This window comes from Pristiophorus japonicus, chromosome 1 (assembly GCF_044704955.1).
Source record: "Pristiophorus japonicus isolate sPriJap1 chromosome 1, sPriJap1.hap1, whole genome shotgun sequence".
NCBI lineage: Eukaryota > Metazoa > Chordata > Chondrichthyes > Pristiophoridae > Pristiophorus > Pristiophorus japonicus.
In genome coordinates this window covers 45,729,649-45,742,087 of record NC_091977.1, presented here as the reverse complement: position 1 = coordinate 45,742,087, position 12,439 = coordinate 45,729,649, and the positions used below count along the sequence as shown (strand labels likewise).

The following is a 12,439-nucleotide window of genomic DNA, read 5'->3' as shown; positions in this document are numbered from 1 at the left end:
AGCCCCCTTCCCGCGACTTACCTGCTTACCTTACCTTAGTGCCAGCTAACAGCCTTATTTATGCCCAAACTTCCTCTCCTGCATGCCAGCCAGCTGCTGCTTTCCACCGGTGACCAACCGGTGGCATGTAGATGAGGCCTGGGAGTTAAAATATCACAGGCACCAAATTTAGGACAGCAAGGACAATACATTTCACACTTACCCCTCCCTCCTGCCCACTTAAAACCCGCTTGAGGTTAAAATCGATCCCAAAGTTTTAATCCATGCAGCCATCACTTTCCATTTATCTCAATTTACTGATGCTAACAGGTCTTGGTGTTCTGAATTAGGACATCCACTAATAGTGCTAAGAACAGTTCTCCCCAAATATCTACCCTTACAAAATTCAAACAGGCAAGCAGGTAAATTTAGAAATAAGAACAGAAAAAATAGGAGCAGGAATAGGCCATTTGGCCCCTTGAGCCTGCTATACATTCAATAAGATGATGGCTGATCTTATACCTCAACACTTTCTTGCACTATCCCCATATCCCTTGATTCTCTTAATATCCAAAATTCTATCGATCTTTGTCTTGAATATACTCAACACTGCACCTCCACAGCCCTCTGGGGGTAGAGGATTCCAAAGATCCACCACCCTCTGAGTGAAGAAATTTCTCCTCATTTCAGACCCCTTATTCTGAGACTGTGACCTCTGGTTCTAGACTCCCCAACCAGGGGAAACATCCTTTATGCATCTACCCTGGCAAATCCCTTAAGAATTTTGTTTCAATGAGATCATCTCTTATTCTTATAAACACTAGAGAATTTAAGAACATAAGAACATAAGAAATAGAAACAGGAGTAGGCCATACGGCCCCTCGAGCCTGCTCCGCCATTCAATAAGATCATGGCTGATCTGATCATGGACTCAGCTCCACTTCCCCGCCCGCTCCCCATAACCCCTTTCCCCTTATCGTTTAAGAAAGTGTGTATTTCTGTCTTAAATTTATTCAATGTCCCAGCTTCCACAGCTCTCTGAGGCAGCGAATTCCACAGATTTACAACCCTCAGAAGAAATTTCTCCTCATCTCTGTTTTAAATGGACGGCCCCTTATTCTAAGATCATGCCCTCTAGTTCTAGTCTCCCCCCCCCCCCCCCCCATCAGTGGAAACATCGTCTCTGCATCCACCTCGTCATCCTCATAATCTTATACATTTCGATAAGATCACCTCTCATTCTTCTGAATTCCAATGAGTAGAGGCCCAACCTTCTCAATCTTTCCTCATAAGTCATCCCTGGAATCAACCTAGTGAACCTTCTCTGAACTGCCTCCAAAGCAAGTATATCCTTTTGTAAATATGGAAACCAAAACTGCACGCAGTATTCCAGGTGTGGCCTCACCAATACTCTGTATAACTGTAGCAAGACTTCCCTGCTTTTATACTTCATCCCCTTTACAATAAAGGCCAAGATACCATTGGCCTTCCTGATCACTTGCTGTACCTGCATACTATCCTTTTATGTATCTTGCACAAGTACCCCCAAGTCCCGCTGTACTGTGGCACTTTGCAATCTTTCTCCATTTAAATAATAAACTTGCTCTTTGATTTTTTTTTGCCAAAGTGCATGACCTCACATTTTCCAACATTGTACACCATCTGCCAAATTTTTGCCCACTCACTTAGCCTGTCTATGTCCTTTTGCAGATTTTGTGTGTCCTCCTCACACATTGCTTTTCCTCCCATCTTTGTATCGTCAGCAAACTTGGCTATGTTACACTCAGTCCCTTCTTCCAAGTCATTATTATAGTTTGTAAATAGTTGGGGTCCCAGCACTGATCCCTGCGGCACCCCACTAGTTACTGATTGCCAACCAGAGAATGAACCATTTATCCCGACTCTCTGTTCTGTTAGTTAGCCAATCCTCCATCCATACTAATATATTACCCCCAACCCCGTGAACTTTTATCTTGTGCAGTAACCTTTTATGTGGCACCTTGTCAAATGCTTTCTGGAAGTCCAAATACACCACATCCACTGGTTCCCCTTTATCCACCCTGTTCTCCAGCAAATTTGTCAAACATGACTTCCCCTTCATAAATCCATGCTGTCATGTATTTCACCATCTTGCAATGACTATAAGTATGTAACTGTAACTCATGCATACTGTACCTGCACCGTTGTAATGCACACCCTGACCACAGGGGGTGAGCTCCTTACCTGGGCTTCCAGGTATAAAACGGGAGGTCCCACCCAGGATCAGCACTCTTCAGTCCTGGAAATAAAGTGAAGGTCACAGAGTGACCGTGTCTGATATATCCATGCCTCGTGTGAGTTTGTAACAAGGTGCAGACACACCACATCTGGCGACGAGAATGGGGAATCACCAAACCACGAGGATGGCCACCGGCAGCACAGAGGAACGCTACTGTGTGGGTGAGGACTGGGACGACTTTGTGGAAAGACTCCAGCAGAGCTTTGTCACTAAGGACTGGTTGGAAGAGGCAGCGGCTGACAAGCGGAGGGCGCATCTACTGACCAGCTGTGGTCCACAGACATATGCGCTGATGAAAGACCTGCTCGCACCCCAAAAGCCAGCGGACAAGTCCTTCGAAGAGCTCAGCCAGCTGATCAGTGAGCATCTCAAGCCGGCAAATAATGTACACATGGCCCGGCACCGGTTCTACTCTCACCGGCGTCGGGAAGGTCAAAACATCTCAGACTTCGTGGCGGAACTGCGGCGTTTGGCCAGTCTCTGTTAGTTCTCCGATGCCTTCAGGGGGGAGATGTTAAGGGACTTTTTCCATCGAGGGCATTAATCATGCCGGCATTTTCAGGAAGCTCATAAAGACTAAGGATTTGACTTTAGAAGGGGCAGCGTTGATAGCTCAGACCTTCATGGCAGGGGAAGAGGAGACCAAGCTAATTTACGCACACAGCCCTGGTTTCAATGTTGCGATGAACCAGGGAGTTAATGTTGTAAAAAGGACACAGAACCCCACAGGCAGGCAAGGACAATTCGACACCGTCCAGGCAGGTAGGCAAGGGCAATTCGACACCGTCCAGGCAGCAACTAGCTCCAGGGTGGGCCCGCAACAGGGACAATGGAAAGGGGTTTGGCAATTCACGCCATCACGAGAAACAATGCATCCTGTGATGGGACAATTAACACCCTCCATCAGAGTGCTTAGAAACAGCCAAACGAGCCATCAGAGAGGAATGCATGGGAATAGTCCTTTTGTTAACAGCAATCTCAGCTCATTTTGGAGGTGTGGGGGCAGACACATTGCAAAAATCTGCAGGTTCCAACTTTACACATGTAGGATTTGTAATGTCAAGGGACACCTGGCCAGGGTGTGCAAAAAGGCAGTAGCAAGGCTAGTCTGCGAGACAGACGAACCAGACAAGGGGTCTGAAATGCAGGATGAGGCCTGGGGATACAACCATGGATGCTGAAGTTCAGAGAGTTCATGTGGCCGACGTCCACAGCTCATACACCAAAACGCCACCCATGATGATGAAAGTCTTACTGAATGGCATCCCGGTGCACATGGAGCTGGATACCGGAGCTAGCCAGTCCCTCATGAGCGCCCAACAATTTGAGAGACTATGGCCACACAGAGCTAGCAGACCCAAATTGGAACGCATTGAGACGCAGCCACAGACGTACACCAAAGAGATCAACCCAGTGCTGGGCAGTGCAAACTTGGTGGTAACTCATAATGGATCACAGAACCGGCTGCCACTCTGGATTGTTCCGGGAAATGGGCGGAGTTGCCGGAATGGGGAGGAGTTGGCTAGCTGAGATGAATTGGAAATGGGAAAAATGTTCCTGATTGTTGTCGATGCATACTCGAAGTGGATCGAGTGCATCATATTGAACTCGTGCACGACATCCATCACTGTGGAGAGTCTGCGTACGGTTTTCATGACCCACGGCTTGCCAGACATCCTGCTCAGCGATAATAGCCCGTGTTTTACCAGCCATGAATTCCAGGAGTTTATGTCGGGCAATGGGATCAAGCATGTCCGGACAGCGCCGTTCAAGCCGGCCTCCAATGGCCAGGCAGAACGGGCGGTCCAAGTCATAAAGCAGGGCATGCTACGCATCCAAGGACCCTCCCTTCAGTACCGCCTATCGTGCTTGCCTACAGGTCCCGGCCGCACTCGCTCACGGGAGTCCCGCCAGCGGAACTCCTCATGAAACGCACAATACGCGGCTGTCCCTCATTCACCCAGCCCTGGCAGACATTGTTGAGGGCAAGCGCCAGTCCCAAACCGAGCTCCATGATCGAGGTTCAAGGGGGAGGTGTATAGAAATAGATGACCCGGTATTTGTTTTTAACCATGCTTTGGGACCCAAATGGCTTGAGGGCACCGTAATTGGCAAAGAAGGAAACAGGATCATGGTGGTCAGACTAAACAATGGGCATGGACCAAGTAAAGACAAGGTTCAGTGCAGACACGGAGGAACCGGAAGAAGAGCATGATGAGATAGCACCCACACCACTGCCAGCGCACGAGCACCAAAGACAGCCCTTAGCATGCACAGTCCCTGCGGCCAGCCCGGACAGCCTGGAATCACCTCAAGTGACAGAGACGTGTGCTGAGGCTCAGCCACCAGAGCCACAACTGTGGCGCTCCACGAGAGAGTGCCGACCACCCGATAGACTTGACCTCTGAAACTAAAAGACCTAAGGGGGGGAGGTGATGTCGTGTATTTCACCATCTTGCAATGACTATAAGTATGTAACAGTAACTCATGCATACTGTACCTGTACCCTTGTAATGCACACCCTGACCACAGGGAGTGAACTCCTCACCTGGGCTTCCAGGTATAAAAGGGGAGGTCCCACCCAGGATCAGCACTCTTCAGTCCTGGAAATAAAGTGAAGGTTACAGAGTGACCGTGTCTGATATATCCATGCCTCGTGTGAGTTTGTAACAAGGTGCAGAGACACCACACATGCTGACTCTGCCTGACCGAATTTTGCTTTTCCAAATGTCCTGCTATTGCTTCTTTAATAATGGACTCCAACATTTTCCTAACCACAGATGTTAGGCTAACTGGTCTATAGTTTCCTGCTTTTTGTCTTCCTCCTTTTTTAAACAGGGGCGTTACATTTACAGTTTTCCAATCTGTTGGGACCTCCCCAGAATCCCGGGAATTTTGGTAAATTACAACCAATGCATCCACAATTCCTGCCGCTACTTCTCTTAAGACCCTAGGATGCAAGCCATCAGGTCCAGGGGATTTATCTGCCTTTAATCCCATTATCTTACTGAGTACCACCTCCTTAGTGATTGTGATTGTGTTAAGTTCCTCCCCCCGCCCCCCTATAGCCCCTTGATTATCCATTGTCGAAATATTGTTAGACCTAGTCTACTCAATCTCTCCTCATAGGACAATCCTCCCATTCCAGGAATCAGTCTGGTAAACCTTTGTTGCACTCCCTCTATGGCAAGTATATCCTTCCTTAGGTAAGGAGACCAGAACTGTACACAATACCCCAGGTGTGGGCTCACCAGAGCCCTATCTAATTGCGGTGACATTTTGGGGCATAAATTCAGGGTCTCAGAAAGACCCGTTACTGTCCGTTTGCGGCAGCCATGAGTCGGAATCCCGTGGCCGCCGCTTTGTGGTCAACTGGCCAACCCGACCCAAATTCAGGTCGGGGATTTTTTGGCCTGGACCCGATACCTCCCGATGCTGATGATCACCGCAAGCGCGTCATCAGAATGCGCACCGCCGCTTTCTCTCACCTTAAAAATTCACCGACTGAAATTTAGGTTGAAAAATCGATCCCGCCATGCGGTGCCCCTGACAGCTTTCTGTGTTGGTGCACTTTATCCCCAGTGAGTGTGACCCGGTAGCACAGCGGCCCTTCAAGGGGAGGGCCCCCTGCCGTGGCCGCCATATAATTTTTGCCGGCCTTCTTCCAGGCAGCCTGGCACCCCCTCCAGGCCGCTGGCCTGGCTGAAACCCTCCCTGGTGGCCCAGTGGCCGAAGATGAAAACTGACAGATTCTCTCCCCTTTAACCGAGGGAAGGGTGCGTGGTGATGCAGATGCGCTGTGACGTCACCACTACTCCACCGCTGATTGACAGTGATGGAGTCCCGGTCCCGACTCAAATTCAGTTCCCCAGCCTGTCTTCCTGTCTATCTCCCGCCCCACTATGACCGATTTCCTTTGGGACTTTGAAAAAATTTCAAAATCCTGATAATCGATCATCCAACCTCATCATGGATCCGTGCGGTAAGAGCATTAAAAAAAATCATAGGTGCGCCAGCTTTCTTGTGCTACTAAATTTCAGCCCCCTTTACTCTTATACTCAAATCCTCTTGTAATAAAGGCCAACACATAATTTGCTTTCTTAATTGCTTGCTGTACTAGCATGTTAACTTTCAGTGATTTGTGTACAAGGACACCCAGGTCCTTCTGAACACCAACATTTCCCAATCTCTCGCCGTTTAAAAAATACTCTCCTTTTCTATTTTTCCTACCAAAGTGGAAAACTTCACATTTCTTCACATTATAATCCATTTATCATGTTCTTGCCCACTCACTTAGCCAAATATAGAAGTACAAATAGGAGCCAGTTCTTCCCTGGCTGGATTGCCAGGGCTCAGAGGTAGCACGCAGCTTCTGGTCACCGTTTGGACGCCACTGGCTTCGGGGAACCTGAGTCTCAAATGCTTTGGTACAAATGCTTTTCATGATGTCTGGAAAATTGAGCTGGTTTTTCAAAACCAACAATCTTCCTGTATAATTACACTGCTCTTTTTTTTTTGCCAGGCTAAAGGTGTGGAATATATGAAAAGAATCATAAACTCTGATGATCCACATGCACAACATTTGAAATTTGCAGCATATTATAACATGGGCAGAGCTTCCTTTGAAGGATTTGGCATGCAACAGAGTGATACAGAAGCTGAGAGGTAAGCAAATTGTTCTTTTCTTACATTCTTCATTTGATTCAGCATTACAGTTACTGCGCATTTATTTGCTTTTTACAGACTATGGCTCCTTGCTGCAGATGATGGGAACCCAAAAGCGAGTGTGAAAGCCCAGTCTACTCTGGGAATGTTCTACTGTAGACCTGAGTCACAGGATTTGCAAAAGGTAAAGAGAGGACGTTGGGATCTCTATATTAAATGCGCAGTATGTTCTAGATTAATATTTATGCATTTACTACAAATTACCTCTTACTACACAGTTTAGTGAAGCTTGAAAGGAAACTTGCAGAGGGATATAGCTAATAATGTGGAGGACTTTAGAAACTTAACGGTGGTTCCCATTCATAGAATGTATTGGTTTCTCTCACTGTTGGTTCAGGATTCCCTATAATGGATTCCCGTGCTATGTGGGAAATCTCGCTGATGCTAGCAGTTATACCTCAATGGGACACTGAGCCCTCACCAGCTTGCTGCATCATCTTCTAATACTGAGCACCCCTCCAATATTCCCATAGTCCAGTCCCTCAGTACTACAACATCCCACAAACCCTTCCCTGCTACATCCACATTGTGAAACCATCTTAAATGCTCCGAAATCCCACAGCTCCATACCTAATTCTCCTTCTTCCCAACACCATCATCCCATCACCGCCACACTCTGTAAGCCCCCCTCCCAACACTAGCATCCTCACATGCTATTCCCAGACCCCAGGACACTTCCCCCCCCCCCCCCACCCAAATTCCCATACCTCAGAAACACCGTCCACACTACCCCCACACTTAGAAACCCCATTCCAAATTCTCTCACACCATGACACTCACAATGTTCTTAAACACGAATACTGCCCTCCCTAGTCTGCACATACATATATACACACACACATTTTACTTTACTCCAACCTTTTCCCTCACCATTTTTTCTGTTGTGTATAGAAGAACTTCACGAGGCTGAGTACTGTGATTTAAACTTAGTGTGACCTTAGTCTTCTTTATTACAACTCCAGAGTGCCTAAACAACATGGCAGTCAACCTTTTATACCGAAATAGTTGAGGAGTCCCAGGATCGAATGCAGCTCCGTCACATTCTGTGGTCTGCGTGCATTCTTGATGGCTTCTGTCTTTGAGTCTGTGGGCCTGATGCCGTCTGCTGCAATCTTTCTCCCCAAAAATTCGACTTCTGGCGCAAGGAAAACACACTTGGAGGTTTCAGCCCAAGTCCCACTCTGTTTGAAACATAGAAACATAGAAAATAGGTGCAGGAGCAGGCCATTCAGCCCTTCTAGCCTGCACCGCCATTCAATGAGTTCATGGCTGAACATGAAACTTCAGTACCCCCTTCCTGCTTTCTCGCCATAACCCTTGATCCCCCGAGTAGTAAGGACTTCATCTAACTCCCTTTTGAATATATTTAGTGAATTGGCCTCAACTACTTTCTGTGGTAGAGAATTCCACAGGTTCACCACTCTCTGGGTGAAGAAGTTTCTCCTCATCTCGGTCCTAAATGGCTTACCCCTTATCCTCAGACTGTGACCCCTGGTTATGGACTTCCCCAACATTGGGAACATTCTTTCTGCATCTAACCTGTCTAAACCCGTCAGAATTTTAAACGTTTCTATGAGGTCCCCTCTCATTCTTCTGAACTCCAGTGAATACAAGCCCAATTGATCCAATCTTTCTTGATAGGTCAGTCCCGCCATCCCGGGAATCAGTCTGGTGAACCTTCGCTGCACTCCCTCAATAGCAAGAATGTCCTTCCTCAAGTTAGGAGACCAAAACTGTACACAATACTCCAGGTGTGGCCTCACCAAGGCCCTGTACAACTGTAGCAACACCTCCCTGCCCCTGTATTCAAATCCCCTCGCTATGAAGGCCAACATGCCATTTGCTTTCTTAACCGCCTGCTGTACCTGCATGCCAACCTTCAATGACTGATGTACCATGACACCCAGGTCTCGTTGCACCTTCCCTTTTCCTAATCTGTGACATAGAACCTCTTCCAGGTTGTGTAGATGTTCAATGGTGTCATGACCAATGATCAAGATGTCGTCTTGAAACACAACAATGCAGGAAACAGATTTCAGCAAACTCTCCATGTTTCTCTGGAAAATGGCTGCAGCCGAGTGAATCCCGAAAGGGCACCTGTGGTATATAAACAGCCCTTTGTGTGTGTTGATGCACGTCAGTCTTTTCGAAAATTCAGCCAGCTCCTGTGTCATGTAGGCGGAGGTTAGGTCCAACTTGGTGAATGACTTCCCCCCCCACTAACGTTGCGAACAGGCCAAGGGCAGCGGGTACTGGTCCTGTAGTGAGACTCGGTTAATCGTTACCTTGCAGTCTCCGCAGATTCTGACCGTGCCATCGCTTTTCAACACCGGAACAATTGGACGGGTCCACTTGTTGAGCTTGACTGGCGATATGATTCCTTCGCGTTGGAGTCTGTCCAGTTCGATCTCGACTTTCTCCCTCATCATGTACGGAACCGCCCCGAGCCTTGTGATGGACTGGCCATGCATTGGGGCCTAGATGGATCTGTACCTTGACGCCTGTGAAGTTGCCAATCCACTGAAGATAGTGCTTTGATGTCGTTCCAATTCCATCTAATCTTTTCTCGCCAGATTCTGCCGAACAGCATTGGACCATTGCCTGGAATAATCCAAAATGATAGGTCATGCACAGCTCCATCATACGATACCTTCACTGCTACACTTCCAATGACTGGTATGAGCTTTTTGGTGTAGGTATGCAGCTTTGCATTAATCGGGCTCAGTTTGGGCCTTTGTGCTTTATTGGCCCACAGTTTCTCGAAAGCCTTCTGGCTCATTATTGACGGACTCGCACCCGTGTTCAACTCCATGGATACTGGAACTCCAATTAATTTGACTTTCAGCATTATAGGAGGGCTCTTGGTGGTGAAGGTATGTACCCCATACACTTCTTCCTCGGGTTGAGTTGCCTGTGCTGCGTGCTCCGCGCCGGATCGATCATCCTCTGCCACGTGGTATGTCGCAGCATGTTTGCACATTCGCTGGAAGTGTCCCATCATTGTGCAGCCTTTGCACACATAGTGCTTGAATCGACATTGATGGACCAGAAAATTACCCCCGCAGCTCCAACACTGTGCTAATGGATTCACCACGGTTCAGGGTGCCATTGACTGTATGCGCATTATCCTGCGAGCACCTTTACTCAATCCAGAGGTTTACCGAAACCAAAAGAGATTCCACTCCTTGAACGTACAGGTCGTCTGCGACCACACTCAGCGCATCATGGCAGTCAATGCCCAATATCCAGGGAGTATCTCTGATGCTTTCATCTTGCGTGAGAGCAGCGTCTCATGCCAGTTCGAGCGTCCACCACAAGGCCAGAGCTGGATGCTGGGTGAGAAAGGTTACAGCCTTGCCCCCTGGCTCATGACCCTCCTCCGGAACCCTCAGACAGAAGCCGAGCATCGCTGTAATGAGACCCATATAGCTACATGCAACATCGTCAAACAGACAATTAGAGTGCTCAAGCAGAGCTTCCGATGCCTGGATCAGTCTGGAGGCTGCCTGCAATACTCCCCTCAACAGCTCTCTAAGTTCATTGTGGTGTGCTGCATGTCACACAACTTAGCCATCATGAGAGGACAGAATTTGCCAATGGGGACTGCAGGATCACCTCAGGAGAGGGGGGTGGGGACGATGATGAGCCTGGTGAGGAACCCATGCCACCGCCATCATCACAGAGGAGGCCTCGTGCAGCTTTCGCCATTGCAAACGCCTTATGTCAGCAGCTCATAATTCAATGCTTTGCTTGAAGAGTGAACGGCACGTTTGACCTGTCATGTATGTAACCACAATGTAACACCACTGTATTACTGTATACACTCAACCTAGATGCACACCTTGACCACAAGGGGTGAACTTGTGGGAGACACTCCTTAACTGATCACACAGGTATAAAAAGGGAGATCCCACGCAGGGACATGGTCTTTGGAGTCCTGTGAATAAAGAGTTAAGGTCACAGAGTGACCTTGTCCCCAGAATGTGGCTCGTGTGGTTTCATACTGTAGAGTAAGGACTTTACATTGGCGAAGAGAAATGGGAATGGCCACTAGTAGCACAGAGGAACGGTACTGTGTTGGGGAAGACTGGGATGATTTTGTCGAGAGGCTTCAGCAAAGCTTTGTTATGAAAGAATGGCTGGGGGATGCAGCGGCCGACAAGCGAAGGGCTCATCTTTTGACCTGCTGCGGACCAGAGACTTACGCGCTCATGAAGGACTTACTAGCACCCGAAAAGCCGGCGGACAAAACCTTTGAAGAACTTAGCAAATTGATCGGGGAGCACCTCAAACCGGCGAGTAGCATACATATGGCCCGATACAGATTCTACACCCACCGATGTCATGAAGGACAGAGCATACCGGACTTCGTAGCGGAACTCCGGCATTTGGCCAGCCTCTAAGTTCACAGACGCCTGCAGGGGGGAGATGCTAAGGGATTTCTTTATCGAGGGCATCGGTCATGCGGGAATTTTCCGCAAATTAATTGAGAACAAGGATTTGACCTTGGAAGCAGCGGTGTTGATAGCTCAAGCTTTCATGGCGGGGGAGGAAGAGACGAAAATAATATATACGCGCAATTCTGCCTCTCACGCGGCGATGGATCAGGGAGTCAACATCAATGTGACTCAGAGCCCTGCAGGCAGGCAGGGGCAGTCCGACACTCCCCAGGCAGCAATAGACCCCAGAGTAGAACTTCAACAGAGACAATGGCAGGCTGAACGGACATTCACACCATCACAGTGGACAATGCGGCCTGGGATGGGGCCATTGACACCCACTAATAGGGTACTTAAGAGCAGTCACAGGGACAGTCAGCATGGAATGCCTGGCCATCGTCCCTTTGTTCCCAACAATGGAAACTTTAACTCATGTTGGAGGTGTGGGGGGAAACACTCAGCTAGATCTTGCAGATTTCAACAGTTTGTCTGCAGTAACTGCAACCTCAGTGGCCACTTAGCTCAAATGTACAGGAAGTCTGCAACCAGACTAATATGTGAGGCGGATGGACCAGAAGAGGGTCCTTTGAGGCAGGATGACTTTTGGGGCAAATCGGTGGATGCTGAGGTTCAGCGGGTCCATGTGGCAAATATTCACAGTTCATACACCAAAACGCCACCAATGATGATGAGGGTTTTATTAAACGGTATCCCAGTACACATGAAGCTGGACACTGGGGTCAGCCAGTCACTCATGGGCGTTCAGCAATTTGAGAAGCTATGGCCACTTAAAGCCAGTAGACCCAAATTAGCACGTATTGAGACACAATTACGGACTTGCACTAAAGAAATCATTACGGTGCTCGGCAGTGCAATGTTGGCTGTCACACACAATGGGTTAGTGAATCGACTGCCACTCTGGATTGTCCCGGGCAATGGTCCCGCACTGTTGGGGAGGAGCTGGTTAGCTGAGATGAACTGGAAATGGGGGGATGTTCATGCAATGTCATCTGTGGAG

General features: G+C 48.3%; 1 protein-coding gene across 4 annotated transcripts in view; it reads left to right on the top strand.

Annotated features, from left to right (window-relative positions):
* Positions 1-12,439, top strand: part of lrp2bp (LRP2 binding protein) — a 121,307-nt gene that overhangs the window by 82,984 nt on the left and 25,884 nt on the right. For all 4 annotated transcript variants that reach the window (XM_070879028.1, XM_070879018.1, XM_070879040.1 and 1 more), the window contains exons 5-6: positions 6,780-6,922; positions 7,001-7,106. In XM_070879028.1, coding sequence (XP_070735129.1) covers positions 6,780-6,922; positions 7,001-7,106 — 249 coding nt within the window. The remainder of the gene's footprint in view (positions 1-6,779; positions 6,923-7,000; positions 7,107-12,439) is intronic.